This window comes from Dicentrarchus labrax, unplaced genomic scaffold (genome assembly GCF_905237075.1).
Source record: "Dicentrarchus labrax unplaced genomic scaffold, dlabrax2021, whole genome shotgun sequence".
NCBI lineage: Eukaryota > Metazoa > Chordata > Actinopteri > Moronidae > Dicentrarchus > Dicentrarchus labrax.
In genome coordinates this window covers 33670456-33690190 of record NW_026136711.1, presented here as the reverse complement: position 1 = coordinate 33690190, position 19735 = coordinate 33670456, and the positions used below count along the sequence as shown (strand labels likewise).

Here is a 19735-nt window from a genome sequence, read left to right as displayed (position 1 = left end):
TGCCAGTAAGAATAAAATCATTAGTTGTTTGTTTGAATTTACGTTAGTTGTAAATATCAACTTCTCAGAGAGACATTATAGCTGCTCAAAGGATCAGTTTAATAAATCTATCTTAACATAAAGAGTTATTGATCGCTGTAATTGTCCCATACTGAGCTGTATTCAAACCACCAGAGGTCACTAACCTCGCACACTGGTCCTTTAAGAGATTTTATTCTGTTTATTGCAGCAAATAAATCTCAAATTCATAAATTACATATTTTGTGGATTTTGGAGCCAAAAGTAAAAAAAGTCTTTCCACAAGAAAAATCACTGTACCAGTCAGATATTAATCTCCTCATTGATTAGTTTCCTGTAGTTGATTGTTGTTACCCTCTGCACACATTGCTTTATTTATTTATTTATTTATTAATGAATAAATCTGATGTGGCTCTGTCCATCTCTCCTGTGACTCTAAAAAAAAAAAAAAACCCGCCACCAGCTCCTCAGACTCCAGCAGAGGAAACCACAGGCTGCGTCTGCGCATGGTCAGTCTCACCCCGCTCCCCTCTCTCTCTCTCTCTCTCTCTCTCTCTCTCTCTCTCTCTCTTCTCTCTCCCTGCATCCTCCTCACACATGATCCAGCAGCATCCATCTCTCCGGATGTCCACAGTCCGTCTGATCCTCCGCCTGGTCGCGGCAGCAGCACCAGGTAAGAGCCCGCTGTCATCCCGATCACTTTCCGCCATCGCCTCTCTCATCGATAACCCCCCCCTCCACCTCCACCCCTTCCCACCCCGCAGATGATCGATGTTTATTCGGATTCAGCGGGGCTGCGGGGTGGATGCTGCCCGCCTGGATACCGAATGCATCTCCGGTGTTTTCCCTCCGGAGGATTCAGCACTTATGTTGCATAATGTCTCAGAATAAGATCCATCCTCCGGGTCGGACTCTGCCTCCGCTGTCAGTCCGCGTTATCTGCCTCCAGGTCCGGGTAATGAATAACGTGTCAGTCGGTGTGTGGTTCTTATCTGTCCCGGTTCATCCTGATATTATCTCTCCTCCACACACACACACACACACACACACACACACACACACACACACACACACACAGTGAGTGTAGTGGTCCAGGTTTTGGCAGTTTTTGGCGCATCACAAGGTCACAGTGATGGTGACGACCGGACACCTTGCCCATGGGCACTCAGGCTCTCCTCCCTGCGGGGGCCGAAGTGCTTGATGTGTCGGGGGATAAACGGTAACTGTGTCAGTGGAGCTCGCCGGTTAATCTCCGGGTTGTAGAAACTAAATAAATAAATAAATAAATGATGGTTTCCGTGAGGATAAATGAAGAAAATGCCACATTTTGTGGAGGGAATCTCACCTCATGGTTTGGTGTGATGTGATGGGAGAGGGGAAAGTGTGTCAGGAGGAGAGATGGCAGCTTTATAATGAAGATAATGAAGATATCATCCTGCTTTTAATGTTCACTTCTGATCACAGGGTGCGAAAGCTGCTGTTTGAACACGCCTGAAATGCGCATGAATGCGAGGTTCACACCCAGAGCTGTGAGGTGTTACCGATGCACACACTGAGTTTATTCTCTGGAAGATTATATGTTAAAAAAACTAAAAGAAAAACTTTGATGAAATTATTTTCTATTTTATTTTATTTGTTGTTTTTTATGCACTTTATTCCACATGCTCATATATGTGTGTGTGTGTGTGTGTGTGTGTGTGTGTGTGTGTGTGTTTGTAAGTCCATCTTTGTGAGGACCAGTTTGAGTTTAGAGTGAGGACATTTGTGCAAAGTGAGGACGCTTTAAGGTTTAGTTTTATTATTGAAGTGTGAACCTGTTGTGCCGTCACTCATCGGTTTGTGGAGTCCTGCTTCGAAGCCTTGATTTTGGCGTTGTTGTCGTTGTCTTGGCGGTTTGTCGGAGCCAGCGGAGGTCACGTAAAGCGAGTGGAGCGGCTCTCGTTGGCTGCTCTTGGTTTGGAAACAAACGGCGCCTCGCCTGCTCACACACAATCTCGTTTTACAGATAAACAGCTAAAATATGTTTCTGAAATATTTTTAGGAGAGAAATAGTCAACAACAGAATCTGGATCCAGATCTGATCAGCACTGTTTGACAGTTTGATCTGAGTTTGGTGCGTTGAGCTGGACGGACTCACTGAGAATGAGCTGTCAATCACAAGGTAGCCCCGCCCTAAAGCATACCCTGCTTTATGGTCTGTTTTACTCTAAATGGGACGGAAAGTAACACGACTGAGTCTCTTTAGGGAGTATAAACAAATAAAATGTGTATTATAATTAACATATTATGTACACAATAATACAAAAATAAAGATTTCTGAAGGGTTCTCATCATATTTAATGGTGAAGTGTAGCGTATGAGAGCGGGTCCTATGGTCTACATAGTTGTTTTAAAGGTTTTACATGATTGATTGATTGCTTTTAAGGATTAGGTCACAATTAGTCTAAAGGTTGTGGTTTGTGTGTGTGTGTGTGTGTGTGTGTGTGTGTGTGTGTGTGTGTGTGTGAGATGGATTCATGCTGCTTCAGTCGAGGAACCAGGCCTGAAGATAAAAACCTCTCTGTTGCAGCAGAACTGCTTAATTTTTAACAGTTTTATTGATTTGGTCTCATAAACTGTCAGTGGAGAAGTCTTCAGTAACTATTGGCCTTTTATTCTACTGCATATATTACAATATTATTATTGATTACTTTATACTGTTGGGTAAAAGTCATATTTTATAAACTGATTATATGTTTTTCATATCAAATCTTGAGCTAAATTAATGTAAGTTAATTAATTATTTCACTGTAAACCCTTTAATAATCCAATAATATTAAGATCATGCTACTACTAACATTACTGTGTATAGAGTTCATTCAGTTATACATTAAATAATGTCACTATAGAGAGATATTATAGATATTACAGGATTATTTACACAGTACATTAATACAAGGCTGCAGGTCACTAATGTGTAGATTTAGTCCCCAGAACATAAATATTTAAAGAGTGGAACCATTAATATGACATAAAATAGACTATAATGTCATAACTCAGTGTATTGATCACCACAGACACGAATATTATTACTGTATCAGTTACGTTATGTATCCATTACTCTGATTACTTTCTCTGTAATCAGTGAGGATAATGCAGAGCGGAGGGATTGTGAAGACATGAGCACATCCAACAGATGTCGATGGAGTCCTCTTTCAACGCCGTAGAGCTCCGGGAGCTTCGGGGCGGAGGAGGCCGGCGAGGCGTGTCTCCGACGCCGGGCTCTACTGTGGGCAGCGCCGGCCGAGGCTTCGAGAACGCCTCCTACCAGCAGGACGAGGAGCATGACCACCAACAGCAGGGGGCGACTGTGTCGGCGGGAGGTCCGCCCTCAACTTCAGGCAACAGCAAGGTTTGATGGTTACTACTTTTACTTGTTCGTCCTTTTGGTTAGTTGTTATCAAACTAACGTTAGTAGGTTGATTTGTTATACGTTAGTTTTTTTACTCGTTATGTAACAGTTGATTGTATCTTCAGAAGTATTTTTGTCATAAATAAATAAATAATGTCATTAATGTATTAATAAGATCCGGATACGGCGCTGTCGCTTCCAATTTTACCCATTGGTCACTTGGTATTGCGGCTTAAAAGTGTTTTCTCCTCAGACCACAATTATAAAAATCTGTAAATCTGTTGAGAGGACACCTCGAACTTTCCTCGAGCCAAAAAAAGCTTCATGATGAATTATCACTGAGATTATTATTGTTTTAATAACCACAGAAATGTCACATTTTCCACCTGAAGGAATTGTTGCAGGGCACATTGTTGTGAACATTTAGACATAAAAGGGATTTTAGTTTCTACTTTAAGCTTTGGTTCACCTCCATATGCACTAAAACACCCAAAACAATAATCATTATTTTTGCCATTTTTTTCACATGAAGAAAAACTGCAGCTATGAATCAGAGCTCTTCATGACTCTGCACTGTAAGCAGCCCAAAATCCTAAATACAAGCTTACCGCTGAATCCCAAGTTAAACATGACATGATGTGCAGGATAAACAGCAGAGGAGCAGATTATGGAGCTAATGTGCCCCCAAGCCCCTTTATCGATTGAAGTCTTTATTCCACCAAAGTGGTGATTTACAACCGAAAAGGGCCAAATAAAAGGTTACACAGGGATGTCATTGCATGTCAGAGGAGTCTGGTTACACAACGAGAGATTAACTCCTAAAAAAAGCCTCCTGGTATGATACATATCTTATCTTATATATAGGTCTCTTCGCCTCTGCCTTTACTATGTCCTTATAAAGCTGCTGAGTCTGATTACATTGCCCACAGTGGGCTCTCTGTCACCATCCTCCCTTAAACTTCCTCCTCCCTGGTGGTCTAAAGCTCCTGTGCGACCGGTGTAAACACCAACAGTACCCCGGTGCTCTGAGCATACTTTACTGTCCATCAGGAAGAGTTAAGGTGGTGCAGCTGGAGGACATTAGAGGGAAAACCAGGAAACATTTTCTCCACGAGCTTCAAGTTTCACCAAAATCAGTGATATAGTTGGTGGTGTGTGACTTTACTGCTGTAAAGCGTTACGCACTGACAGTTACAGAGGGTGGGAAGGACAGAGGGAACATTTACCCTATTTAAAGTCAGTTTAACACGACTTTGAAGTTGTTCTTTTAAGGTAAAGTTACATAATGTGACTCCAGTGACACTAGAGAGAAAATATTTTTCTTGTTTTTGTGCTTGGTTTCCTCTCTCGTCTTTATCTTTCTTCTCTGCTTTGTGGTTTTTCTTTCAGGGCGATCAGCAGCATCAGGAGCTTTCACCGCAGCCGTACGATGAGGAGGAAGGAGCTGAAGGGCAGGAGGACGGACAGGACTTCACCGAGTTCCACCCCGCCGACGACCACTCCGCGGACTACGGCTTCATCTTCGCCCTGGTGTTCCTGGTGAGTGGGATCGTCCTGGTGGTCATCGCTTACACCATCCCCCGAGAGGCCAAAGTCGACCCGGACTCCGTGTCTGCCCGGCAGATGGAGAAGCTGGAGATGTACTACGCCCAGCTGGGCTCCCACCTGGACAAGTGCATCATCGCGGGCCTGGGCCTGCTGACCCTGGGGGGGATGTTCCTGTCTGTGCTGCTCATGGTGTCCATCTGCCGGGGCGAGATGTACCGACGCAGGGCGGCGTTTGTCCGACCCAAGAGGACTTACGGCTCCATCAACCTGAGGATGAAGCAGCTGGCGACCGGAGAGGCGGGAGGAGGCGATGGCGGGGACGGAGGTGAGGAGTTTTTGGTGGAACATGCAGACACGCGGAATAACTTACAGCCAGATCCTAGCCGGGTCTCCAAATCAGAACCGGGGCCGAGCAGGCATCCTCCTCCTCCTGCTGCTCCTTCCTCGTCTTCTTCAGCTGCTGCACACGGAGTCGACTAGCCGCTCTTTGCGTTCGCTCTGCAGCTGTTTCGCCTTCCTCTGAGGGAGCACTCGGTTGCAAAATGGTGCGGGTCCCTCATTTGTGCTGACAGGAGAAGCACATCTTGAGCCAAAGGCTCTCTGCTGGAGCGACCCAGCTTCGACCCAGCACTTTGGGATTGAACGCGAACCAAGTTTATAAGGATATTTATTCTAACCAATCATAAAGGGATGTATTACTTAACAAAAGAGGGCTCGATCAGGTGGAAGAAGAGAGGTAAGCCTACGCCAGTGTGGAAAAGAGAGCACATTTGGAGATGAATGGTTGTAAATCAGAGATTACAGTTCCAATATAAATCCTAGTATGTTAATCAGAGACTGAGTTTTACAAGAAAAGGAAAGCACATTGTGTCCGACAGCCCTGGAGGTTGGTCGCCACTGCAGAAAGCAACACTTTATTTATGAAGTCCAGTGTTGACACTCGTCTATCAGGTGACCAGAAGATTTTCAACATTCAAACTTAGCCATATTTAAAACCCCAATTACAAGATTCACCTTAATAAAGATGTTAAATAACTGACAGCTGCTGTGAATATCACAGTCACTGGGTGGGAGTGTCTTACTGGACCGTCTAAATAAAGTATAACGGAAAGTGTGATGCTAGCTCTTGCACAAATAAAACAGAGGCAACATTTTTGAAAGTCGTGTTTCTGGTGTGACATTTACACAAAACTACCAGCATCGGCAATAAAAGGACAATAACAGTACAGGACATAAAATAATGTTAAAACTTGAAGCCCAGCTGTGTCACCTTCAGCAACCTGCAGGGAACAAATTTAAAGGCAGCAAAGGATGTTCAACTTAAACCTGCATTAAGCAATATTTTACAGTACATGAAACTCTTTAGCCCATTGTTTTAGTTCTCTGGATTCAACCTTTTTCTTGTAATACTGTGACTTTCTCCGTAATATTATGACTTTAATCTCTAAATATTATAAGATCTTTCTCAAAATATGATGTCTGTTTCTCGTAAAATGAATATTAATGTTTATATTTCAGTAGTTTTACTACCTTAAAGTGGCCCTAAAGGTGCTTTCAGAGAGCACGTCTAAGCAGTTACCAGCCAACAGCTTCAGAAGCCATTTGTATGCTAAAATGTTAGCAACCTTTTTCAATGACAAGAAGTAACCAGATGGTAATAATTTATGTGATACCGTCATGGAAGTACTTGCACATCAGAAACACAAACTAGAACCAGACCTGGAGCGTGACAGATAATAGTTTAAAATGTTTGTTGTGTCTTTGTGTTAAAAAAATAACATCAGCCGATAAACTGTCACAGATTTTTATGCCCTCAAATATCAATATTTGTATGCTATCAGTCGGTCTTACATCTCAAACCCCATCCGCTGTCGTTGGATGATGATTTCGCCTCTGGGGGCAACAGCCAATGTTTCAGGGCTTCCAGTGTAGCCAGCGGATATCTAGAAAACGAATAACTAAAAAGCTAAATAGCCTGTTTTTGCTCTCCACACAGTCTGTTTACATGCATGCAAACATTATTGGTCAATGCTCCTCGGACTACAAACAGAAACCAGAACGCTTCCAATGCCAAAACCTCGTTCCCTTACCTACAGATTCTACATTTATAAGGCTCTGGTTTGAAAAATAGTTGCTAAAGAGGCATTAAAGGTCCAAATCTAGCAAGAAAGTTGCTAAGATACGGAGGCGCCGTGTTTTTGGAGCCCCCTTGTGGTCAAATATTGCTTAATGCAGCTTTAACATTTGACATTTATTCAATATACCTGATCACTGCAACAGCTTTAATTCGCTGAAAAGGACAAAGGTGTTAGACTGAGAGGCGTAGAAGTGATATGACTCACTGTTAACACACATTACCCACAAAGCTTCGCATCAGCAGTCCGAGAGCTCTTCTACACTCTTCATGCTGTTAGTCAGTAATCAGTTTTATCCTCCACTTGAAGTTGTTTTTTCTGGGATGAGAATGATTTTTGTCACCGCGTCCTGGTTGCAAATCAATTCTGTTTCCATCAAAGTGGAAACAAGTTGAAATTGGACCGTTTTCAATCACGAAGGACGTCTCAACTCGCCTGAATCGATTCCTGAGCAGCTATATTCTGTCATTTAGTTGGAATAGCGTCTGTGTTTGAAGAATATGTGTACTTTTACAAGTGACAAGAAAATCTGTGAAGTGAAGACGTGAGATTCTCACCCGACAGAGTTGTTTAACACTTCCACTGCTGGTGGCTGAAGGCCATAAATGACACTTTCTACATGTACGTGTTGCTTTCAGTGAACACACATATCCAATGTCTCGTGCTGCATCGCTCAAAACTGTTGCCTCGTGTTTCCTAATCAGCATTTTCTGCTAGCATCACTTTCCACAGCAATCGCAGAGTGGATCTTTGCATCAGGCTGCACGTGAATATCCAACATCAGCAGCTCCTTTAAAGACGTATAAATGATATTTACCTGACATTTAAACGTCCCCGAGTGTTTAGTGGGCAGTAAAACCGCGCTACATGCTGCAAGAAGAGAAAACCTCACACTGCAGCTACTTTCTGGTTTCATTTAATTAAAAGTTAAAAAGAAAAGAATAATAATCTAAATATTGAATTGGAAAACAAACAAACATCAAGGTGTCTTTTTTTTCTATCCGACTGCAGCTCTTATTCTGGAGAACCTCTAACGACACAGCGCCTACTTATTTGTATTATATGTAAACACATGTTATTTATGTCATGTAAGGATACAATATGCCTTAATGAGTGAACACAGACACTGTAAATTGTGTATACGCAAATATTATTATGCTAATGTATTAAGGTCTGTATAGTGAGGCAATTAGCCAAGGGTAATGTAGCTACACACACACACGCACACACACACACACACACAAACACACACACACATAATGTCCTCATAAGTCAGTGTGTGGCTCTGTAACATCAAGAGTCTAATTATTATCCACACACACTCTAATCTCAAGCTGTTTATTGTTAAAATATGTTTATTTCGCAGTACAAATATACTGTAAATACTACATGTAGACGTGTCGGATGTAGAGGACCAGCAGAAGCTAACGCTCAGTAACCAAATACGCAACGCAGGTATGCAAAATTGGGAAAACCTCGTCACAGTCGGACCAATTCCTTTCTTTGTGTTAGCAGCTTTGTGACCTCCGCAGTTCGATCAAAACAAACAGAACAAAACTGAGCAGACGAACAGCAGCTCCTGCTTCAATATTCAGCATTCAAATTCATTAAATAACAACAGGATTTAATGGTTATTAGATATTACGGCTGATATTGATTAATCTGGGGCTGCAACTGGTGATTTGTATCATTGCAGATTTATTGTTTGGTCCATAAAATGTCAGAAAATAGGGAAAATGTCCCCAAAGCTTAAGTCGATATAATTACATTGCTTGTTTAAAATCAAAGAACATGAGCAAATATCCCCATTTTAGTTGCTGGAACCAGTGAATTTTGGGCTTTTTTGCCCCAAAAAATCACATAAATAAATCCTTATTTATCTAAATAGTCTCAGATTAGTTTTCTGTTGATCAGCTCAATAATAAATCAACTAATTTATGCAGCTCCAGTAAATAAACAATAGATAAAACTATAAAATAAGTGACTACTGATGATTAAAAAAGAGAGAATACTACACGAAACTATCCGTTAGACATATTGAATAATATAATATAATCCATATTGATGAGTACTGTTCTATAATCTCTGGTGCAGCAGGTTAACTTTGTGATTTTAAAGACTGTTCTGTTAATGAACGGTCACAGGTTCAATCCCTGACACAGTTTTTCTGCTGAGGTGTCCCTTGAGTAAAGTTTGGACGTTTCCAGCTGCAGGCAGGAAGTTTGGAGAACGTGGAGCTACTTAAGTGTCCTAAACTGTCTTCATGATAGATAGGTAGAGGTAGGTACCAGAGCTTTCTTGAAAATCACTATTTATATCATTAACTGTGTATTTTCTCCTCCTGTGATGGTGCCTCCATCCATCATTTGCTTCAATTTGCAGCTCACCAGTAAACAACCAAAGGGAAAGCGTACAAAGGTCAAACTCTTTCCGTGGTTTCAGTGTGATTGAGAGTTTTATTGGGGAAAAAGAAAGAGAAATAAGAAGTGAGAGTGGAGGGGAGAGAGGGGAGGGGAGAGGGGGAGGTTTTCTGTGTGAGTGAAGGAGATAAAAAGATGTGGGAGAGCCGATAGGATGCAGCGGAGACGCTGGATTACGTGAGGTGATTCTTGAAGAGAGGGATTTGGGGGAGGGGGAGTCGGGGAGTGACTCTGCAGGAAGCTAAATACTTTCAATGATACATTCAGGTTTCTCAGAACAAGAAAGACAAGAATAAACAGCTCAGCTTAAGGTTTTAATAAACATGAACAAGCTGATTCTTGTGGAGACACGCAGAGATTAGAAGCTGCAGGTCCGCATTAGTGGGGGAAAACAACACAGCAGCAGAAACACAACCTGATAGAGGGAATGATTGCTGCTGATGGTTCGCTTCACACAGGCTGGACGCAGAGAGCTGGAAGGGAAGAGGTTCGAAAGGGTTTTAAAGTGAGTTTAGTTACACGGATGGATGGATGGATTGAATCAGGTCAGGAGGAAGCAGACTGAAAGATTGTAGATTGCTTTTGTGGAAAAACTCTTAAAGGGGCCGATAGAGAACTTGTTTAAAGCCTTTAGTGTCTCCAGACGGAGTCGTGGGAAGTCTGACGATGAGAAGTTAGAAAGGAGTGGGAAGATTTTGGATGGGTCAACAAGTGAATCTACTCCTCTGCTCTTTTCTGATCACATGTACAGATGATCTTTATAATAAGCTCATGAATTATGTATCCGTGGATAAGCAGCGTGTTGCAAGTTAAAAGGATCTTATGATGATCTGCAGGTAGGAGCTGTCTCCTGCTGTGCCCCCCCTCCCCCCTGTGTGACACATACAGCTGTATTATGCAGCTTAAACAGGTTTAAACTCAAATTAAAATACAAATTGGAGTGATTCTGGTGGAGCGACTGAGAGCGGATGTATGTTCGGAACAGATGGAATACAACAGATGATATTAATAGTTCGGTTATTTTGTCGGTTATGAGTCTGTGTTATAGTCAGTGCAATATTAAATGTGTGGAGAGCTCTTTTAAGAATATATGGTATATATATATCTATCTATTGTATGTATTTTAAAATATATCATACAAGAAGCAGATTAGACACAATGTCTGAGTCTGTTAAACACTGATTGTTCATGTAGATGTAAGTTATACTTTCAATTGTTATTATTTAGTTTATTATGGAACACATTTCAAACACAAAGGCAGCTCATATACTTTATATTAGAAAGAAAGAAACACATTAAACCAACATTTTTACTGTATAATCACAGTGATTTATACGAGTTAGCAACATGCTAGAAAGACGTTTTCACCCTAACGAGTCTAGAAAGTGAAATTAAAGAGTTTGTTCACACAAAATGCATAAAAAAAACCTTTTGAATGAATCCATGAATGGATTTTAACTAGAGATCAGAATGGGAGAAAAGGGGCGGCAGAGGAAGGACATGTGAGTGCAGAGCATCTGAAAAGAGCAAAACTATGTTTCTGTTCCTCGGTGACGTGTTTGAATGTCAAGACCGAACATGAGCACCTTGGCCAAAGACAAAGAAAATCAATCTTTATTCTGTCGGCAGCACAATGACTCTGTTACCATAGAAATAGTCTATTTATATCAAGGACCATTGCTGGAGCAGTTCTCATGTGTCATGGAAAGTCCTTGTGAGGACACGAGAGAGGAGACAGTGTTATAAACCCTTAAAACCTCTGATTGTGTCCCTGATGAGGGGAAACATAAACCTGAGGAGACACTGGAGGAATAAATCACACATTTTTTAAAAGTGCAAATCATCTGTTGGTAGACGAGCGAAAAGCTTTAATTCAGAACTCGCTGCAGGAGATCAGGAGGACGAAGCAGACAGAATAAAACACAAGTTTATTTTTTTACATACTTGTTGATTCATCTGGACTTTAAATCCCAAAGTTATCTGATTATTAGCATGTAAATAAGTTAATGTGAGCGATTATATATCTGCAACAGTCAAATATCTGCAAGTATCAGCCCTCCAGGAATATAAGAACCACATTGATGGACGTTCTACGGTTGAATAATGTCACAGTATATATATTTATAGTGTAATTCTTATTATTCTTTAATAATCAAGAAGTAAATGTTGGGGGATGTAAACAGGAAAATATAATGTTGCCATGGATTCGGTGACTAAAGCCGAGCTCAGCCTACGTAAATTCTGGGTCAGATTACTTCAGATTCACCCTCCAGACAATCGGAGGAGGAATTGATCCTTTATCGGTACTGAAGTTCGGCCCTGATTATCTAGTTTACAGATCCAGTCTTAAACCTCCAGACTTGCACATAGACTCATCGATAATTTACAAGCATTTTTAATGTCTAGGAGTTAAAATCTGGAGGATAACGTCAGTATGGGAGTAAATGAGAGGTGTTGCCAAGCAGCTGTAAATGTCAGCGAGCAAACTGCTGCTGACAGATATTAAAATCTCACCTCCAGTTCTTGCTGATCAATAAACAACCGGCCTTCTGCTTTTGATTTTTCTCAATGGGAAGCATTAATGTTACTACAGCAGGTTGTTCAGCTTCCCCATGAGACCCTCCCTCTAACACCTTTCTTTATTTTAAAATCTTACAGTGTGTGCATGAACTGAACCAACCAGTTAGCTGTTAACTGTTGCTGTTTGCTGTGTACACATGTATGAACAGACAGCTGTCACTGAAATACTGTAGAAAACTTAAAAATGATGATTCTCAGGCAACTTCTGCTGTTGTAAGATCTCTCTTCTCTGATTTCTAAGCTGATTAATGGACGTTTATTTGCAGTGGACATAAGAGAAAATGATATCTTCGGAAAGTGTAACTCACACCGGATCTAAAAATATGCGTATCCTGACAATGTGTTCAGTTCTGACTCAGATTTTTGATGCAGATTGCAGCAGTCAGACACAAGGGGGCTTTTAAAGTAACTGCCTCCATGAGCTGCTGACGCTGCGTTCGCCTCACGCAGCATCTTTGCTTCACGAATGCAGGACACGCAGGCTGCACATGAACCCGTGGATAGAAGCAACAGACAGTCTATGTATTCTGTTTTTCCTCTCGCAGTCTTACCAATAATGAGTTACCTCTACGTACCCGTTACACTCTTCTCCAACAGCGAGTGGGGTCGGAAAGGTCAAAGGTTTGCAGCACAGTAGTGTTCCTGCAGCTGCTTGAGATTCAGTACCTCATTCAAGGACACTTCAGCAGTGTGCAGGGTTCTGACCCTGAGCTCAGTCTCATTAATCACTACACATCACGCTGCCTCGGAAAATAACAAGAGAAGGTTGCCGGCGCTGTGAAAAAACAAGCTCCTGGTATATAACCTCAGCTGTTTACACCTAAAAGCCTCCAGTTTTGTTCAGCTTAAACAGTCCGCCCCACTGAAAACACCCAGACTGAATGGTCCTTCCTCTGCACAGGCTTGGAGCTGGATGCTTCCCTTTATGTACAGATATATAATATGCACAAATGTAACACACACAGCAGTAGCATTTTACTCAGAGACTCAATGAATGTACAAATTAATGCTGTAACGCTGGAGGGTCGGCGCCATCGCGGCAGTGTCACGCAATATATCACAAATATCTGTCGGTCACATGGTTTCACATGTGAGACACTTTGGTGTAAACGGTCACATGATTTCAGTGCAGTCGCCTTGGAAACACTACTGTATAAACATTCCTGCTCTTTCTTTTATTCTGTTTTAAAACGTGCAGAGTTAATAGATGTATATTTAATGAGATAAAGCGATATTTCACTCAGGTGGAACATTTATTTTGGGATGCGTCCAAACGTTAATGAACAGCTACGATTGAGGAATCTGTCATCATGGTCGCCATCGGGCTTTTTAATTTTAACTTAAAAGTAATCTGAGACCTTTATTGACCTCTAATGGTTACTAGCAGTAGTTGCAACAACACTTACACAACATTTTCTTCCTACAAAATGTCTCCTCCAACCCAATTCTCTCATTACATCCAGTCAAATCCATAAATTACAACCAAATTAGGGTTGAATGATTTCCCACCATTTTAAAATGATTACATCTTTTATTGCAATCAATTTAACCTGATTTTAAAAGACACAAAACTATGAATACGTAGCTTTACACCAGCTATTACACAATATTTAACCACACAACTGGACTGCAAGCTGCCATAAACAGTAAATGTGATGCTTCCTGTAGTTACAACGGTGAATGTCAATAATACAAAGCCTTCAGTCTCTTTTCAAAAAGTGAATATGGAGAGGTTTTACAATAAATGTGCTGTTTGAGGTCACATTGAAGTCTTCCGTGTGTTTGTAGTACTGTAACATTTGTAGCCTTCAGAATAAAAGCAGGAACGAGACAATGACAGATGCCTCAGGGCTGCTGACTCTTCATGAATTTAAATGTAAAATGTAAAAAAACAAAAACAAATGAAATGATTCTACCCGGGTGAAATATCGCTCTGAGTAAACCCAGATTGAAACAATGAATATTAAAGTGTATGAACTGTAAGAAAAAAATCTATCACGTGGCCTGAAGAAGGAAGTTGTGTCTGTTTGTGAATCAGAGATGTGAATCTTTTGCAATCAATATATGACAATGAAAGTAACATTTAGCACAGAAAATAAACGGACATTAAAGAGACATTAAAGGGATATATCACTTGTATTTTAAAGTGGTTTAGTTGGACTATCAGCTGGTGGAAATGTTTACTACAAAACTACATTTTGATCTAATGACTGTTGTGATATCACTTGAGAAAAGTGAAATATCCCTTTAATCTGTGAGAGAAAACCAGGGTCTTTAAACTGTTATAAAGCAGGCAGGGTCTTATTGGCTCTTTTCAATATAAAACCAGAGATTTTAAAAATTTTGTTAATGTTTTATTTTCAGTTTATTTGCTTTTTCTCTTCAGATTTGTCTCTTGAAATTCGGGGAAAAAGGTACGTTAAGAGTCGTCCACTTGTTAAAGAGAAATTAAAGGGTTTTTTTTGGTGAATTTTTGTAAAATCATGAGCCTTAAATATTGTTTAGTTCAGAAGTCCTTTCTGTGATCACCTTCCAAACTGGATGTATGAAACTTTACGCAGCAGCACAAGAACAGGAAATCCTAAAGCATGTTAAAGCTTACAAACTCTTATAAAAATGGGAATTAATGTCGTTTTGAGGATGACTTTTATAAAGATTACAGGATCAAAGAGCAACTATTGTGTTAATTCCTGTATTTGTCCCGATGATGAAGATTGTGTTGCGTTTATGGTGTATGTTAATGAAGAGCACAGTTACTTGTGTACAGTGTGTAACTGCAGTAGGTTAATCACAAGTGTTTATTTGTGACGATTATTCACTATTCATTATGATTTTTTTCATCATTTTATACAATTAATCCCACTCCTCTTAAAACATTCCTCTTATAAATCTAATTTGAAACCAACTGAGGATGAATGTCGGGAGTTTTAAATGTTCTATAACTGAATAAAATATATGCTCGTTTCTAGGAATCCAGTGAATACATATATGTGATCTTTCTTTATGTCATCATTCGGGCCCATCTCCTATCTTTGGTCCCCACTCGTAGTTTAAAAAAAAAAAACCTGCTGCTTTGTGTGCTTCAGGAGGCGAAGTGAATCTGCATGTTATTAGTGTGTGACGCTGTAAAAGGTCCGATGCCTTTGTTCCTGTACATACTGAGGATGCTGTATACTGTATGTAACGACGATGCTGATTTTTAAGTAGGATTTTGTTAACGTGACCAATAAACTTTCTGTTTTTGCTGTTTGTTTTTAATCCAGTGTGCCGGCGTGTCTGACTGCTCTCTGGTTGGGTCTCTTCTTAAACTTCAGATGAACCTTATTTGCATTGAACATCTTGATCTGCAGCGGAGGTCAGGCGGCAGGGCGGCTCGCTGGTGGGTGTAAACCAGAATCAGAGAGAGAGAAGTGTTTCTGGGCAAGACGCTGTCAAAACCTCTACCTGACTGTTTGCATTTGACTGCGTGTCTTTATTGATTCAGGCGTCTCAGTCGGGGCACAAAAGACAAACCCAGTGTCTGTGAGTTCTGTGCATTTACTCACAGCAGCTCTTTGAATTAAATGCTAATGTGAAGATGCTGATGTTCAGCAGGTATAATGTCAATCTCAGAACCCATCAGATGGCTCACAGCCAATGTTTCAGGGCTTCCAGATGTCATAAACCAGCTGTAAGTTCAGACCAAACAAGGGAGACCACACAGATAATTAAATGTATTTATTTAAGCAATATTAAACTATACAAGTATAACAATAGTAAAAAAAAAAAAAAAAAACCAAAACACAAACAAACCACGAACCTGCTGGCTAAGAGGAGAGAGACATAACTAATATAACTCTCTGTATATATCCGAGCAATCAGGGAGAAAGTTAATCCAGGTGTAGCTCATCCTTCAGCCACTCTGTCTCCTGCACAGAAAGAGGGGAAACACACAGAACAACCAGAGTGGGAGGACTCATCACACAGGACAGCCAGTGGATAAACAGATTCCTCTGCAGTAAGAATCATGAGAAAGACTCATTTTGGCTAATCAACAAAAAAAATAAACAACAAACGGAAAGCAGAACCAAAATCTTGGTCCCTCACCAACAGATTATTCATTTATACGCAGATATCTGTTTAGATTATTAAAATGTTTAGTTTTTAAACACAAAGCACAGCTGACGTTGAATAACTTTCAGATGAAAGGTCTGAGGATGTTTTTATGATTCATCCCGAGAGGAACATTAATACACTTCAATCTGAGATGTTTGACTCAAAGTTACAAAGGTCTGCCTCGTAGTGGAGCTGCAGGAGAAGTCTAAAGTCATTAGGATTCATCCTCTGGGGAACATTGTTCAAACTTTAATGGTAATCCATCAAATAGTTGTTGAGATATTTCAGTCTGGAACAAAAACCAACAGGCTGACATAAAGCCTCATTATAATATAATAATGATAATATATTATATTACTATCCTTCCTTCTGAGGCTTCGGCTGTCAGCGTTCGTGTGACTTTAAAACGGAGGTGACCGCAGTCCCACACTGAGGAGTGGAGGTTGAGTGATGTTACTGTACACACACACACTTCCTGTAATTGACCCCAAACAACTCGTCTCTCCAGTGTCTCCATGTCACCGCTTCAGAGTGTCTCAAGTGGTGGCCGCCTCTCCACAGAGCTGGCAAAGAGATTTATTATCTGAGACCTGCTGCAACCTTGGTCTGTGTGTGTCTCTGTGTGTGTGTGTGTGTGTCTCTCTCTGTGTGTGTGTGTGTGTGTGTGTGTGTGTGTGTGTGTGTAACGACCTCCAGCCTCCGTGTGTTACACTGTTTTCACTGCTGTTAGTTTCTCTTCACTGTGTTTTTAAGTCTGTTTGTGGAGTTAATCCATAAAAAAAAACATTAACGTGTGTTTGAGGATAACAATAATCCAGCTGGGCCTCACACACACACACACACACACACACACACACACACACACACACACACACACACACACACACACACACAGCTGGAGGATAATACAGGTAGCCTTCTACCCATCTGTCAAATCCATCTGTCAGTTCTTCTTTTATTACCTTTTTCTGTCTACTTGTTTTGGTTTTCCTCCTGTTTTCTCTGTTTCACCTCCTTTCTTTATTCTTTATTATTTCTTTATTCTTTCTTTATTCTTTCTTTATTTTTTCTTTATTCTTTATTCTTTCTTTATTCTTTATTCTTTCTTTCTTCTCTGTCTTTGTTAAGTGTTTAATTAATCCTCTGTAGCTGAAGGCTCTCTGCACTCATACAACGACCCATAAACAGCAACGTGGTTTAACTTTAATAGCACGTTAGGATAAAAACATCAAACTTTTATGACATTTTACAGAACTGTGTAGACAGTTTAAGTCGAGGATTCAGGTTGCCATGGATACCATTCATCACTGCAACCTAGCAACCACCTAGCAACACGATAGCATCAGCACGGAGTCGTACACCAGCGGCATCGGGAAGGAAACTTTAATTATACGAATAAATTCAGACAATTAAAACGAAAATAAGATGAAATAATGTAATAATTTATAATAATATAAGATAAAACAACAACAACAATAATAAATAATAACGGACCTTTAATACAATGCAGTCGTAGCTCCGTTCAGGCTACAAGAGCAGAAAACTTAACAGTATTTATATTTTATATAAATAGAACAAAGTATTTATAAGTTGACTTACATACAGAAAGGTTTGACTTACTAAACAACATTAAGGCCCATAATGCAACATGATTTATAGGAGCCAGTGTGACTCTCTCTCTCTCTCTGGTAATTATAAAATATTCAGATTGTTTTTTAAGATGTCAGTTCTCACTCTTTCCCCACTTTTCTCTTATTCAGCTACTTTCTGTAAAGCCTTTTTCTCTCATTATTGTCGCCGTCAGTCCTTCGGTAGATTTGGAATTGCCTCCGTGTCGTTCTTTGTCTCTTTTTGTCTCCCTCCCTCTGAGTCCTGTCATTAGTTTTTGTATTAATTATTTCTCTCTCTCTCTCTCTCTCTCTCTCTCTCTTTAATGAGTGCGAGTGGCGCCGTGTCACAGACATCCTCAGTCAGGGTGACTCACAACTGTCTCAGAATAATGTTTCCCACAAGACAAAATGAGACGCTCTCTTCTGTCTCCACCCACAGAGACTCTCAGCCTACAGACACTTCAGCATGCCTCTGCCAGATCCTCTAATTAAACAAGACACAAGTCAGGTGAATCTCACTGAGCTGTGAATTGTGAATTATTATATTTATTTACATCCCCGTCGCCCGCCACTCCCCTCTCATTTACCTCCCAGAGTAGTGAGATTGTTTATGTAAGTCGTATAAATTTAAATTGTCTTGTGTTTTACAACGTCCCGGAGCATAAACGGATGTTAATGAACACAGAAAACAGCTCAGTTCAGTGGCTGAGTCTGAATAAAGAGACAGAGGAAGCTGTGAGCTGACTCCCTAAAGAGATGAACCAGACAGAATCAGGAGTCAGGAACAGTTCACGGAAATTTATATTTCCATCAGCAAAAATATCACATCGTCTGAATTCTTAATGATAAAACTGAGGAAGGAAGAGATCAGATGTGTTCTCACTGATTGCTCCAACGTGGTCACAGTGGTATACAGTTAACATGGTCAGCAGGTGAAATGTTTGTTTCACATCCTGTTAAACAGTAATACAGAACACTAACTGTGGTGATCCTGTGTTTCATCTGGTTTCATCTGGTCTGTATTTTGGTTTATGACCTCAAAAACAATCATTCCCGTCAGCAGAGGCGGGATTTGGTGTTTAGTGCTACTTAACAAATGGTAAATATCATACCTGTCAGCATTATCATTGAATAAGCCTGTCACATTAATTACATTATCAGCTCAATGCAAGGTACCGACAGTGCTCACGGGTGTTTACATGGGTGTTTGTTAAGACTGGTTAGCACTCCACCAAGGCACTGTCTCAGATGTGGAGTTGGCCCACTGCTATTAATACTTAAGATGGGTCAAATGCAGAGAATAGATTTCCCTACAGGGATCAATAAATGTCTGTGTCATAATGTCTGAGCTGAATCAAGATGTCTAGATATTCTTAAGAACTAACAGTTTAATGCTCTTTGAAGGGTTGTACTACGCTTATCATTACATCAGTGGCATTAACTGGTCTTAAAACATCTGTCAGACTCTTAGTATGGTTCAAAGGGGAAACATAGAGTTGATTTATATTTCTATACCACGATGATCGCCTGGATCTGACAGTTTAACTAGCTTGTTATAACTCTGCTGCCTCTCTGTTTTCAGACTCTGGTGAAACATTTCTACCTCCCGCTGTGTGCTATTTTTCCCTGCTCTGAGCGGGAGCACCGCTGTGACCAGAGCATCAACTACCTGTGGCGTCTGCTACTATATTTACCTCTCAGCACTCCTGGGACGGATAAAGAGAATTAGAAAATGGCTGTTTGTCACCTGCCTGCAGGGAAAATAACAGCTTGAGAAGAGACTTAGAAACTAGAAAGAAAGAGACTGATTGGTAAATTAGAGACAGAAAAATAGCACTGAGGAGGATCTATTAGCAGATATTGAAGAAAATATTTATATGTATGTTTTTATCAGTGTATAATCCCCTGAATATAAGAATAATTAGGTTTTTGTTACCT

At 40.5% G+C, this 19735-nt stretch overlaps 1 protein-coding gene across 1 annotated transcript; it reads left to right on the top strand.

Annotated features, from left to right (window-relative positions):
* The first annotated feature begins 604 nt into the window (after window positions 1-604).
* tmem74b (transmembrane protein 74B) lies at window positions 605-15350 on the top strand. The gene is made up of 3 exons (XM_051415656.1): window positions 605-691; window positions 3143-3409; window positions 4799-15350. Exons 2-3 carry the CDS (start codon window positions 3194-3196, stop codon window positions 5435-5437), a joined length of 855 nt encoding a protein of 284 aa, XP_051271616.1. The 5' UTR covers window positions 605-691; window positions 3143-3193; the 3' UTR covers window positions 5438-15350.
* The last annotated feature ends 4385 nt before the right edge of the window (window positions 15351-19735 follow it).

Excerpts from the sequence above, each read along its gene's own strand:
- tmem74b (XM_051415656.1), top strand. The coding sequence starts at position 3,194 with ATGTCGATGGAGTCCTCTTTCAACGCCGTAGAGCTCCGGGAGCTTCGG. Across the intron at positions 3,410-4,798 it reads CAACTTCAGGCAACAGCAAG|GGCGATCAGCAGCATCAGGA; the intron begins GTTTGATGGTTA and ends TTTTTCTTTCAG.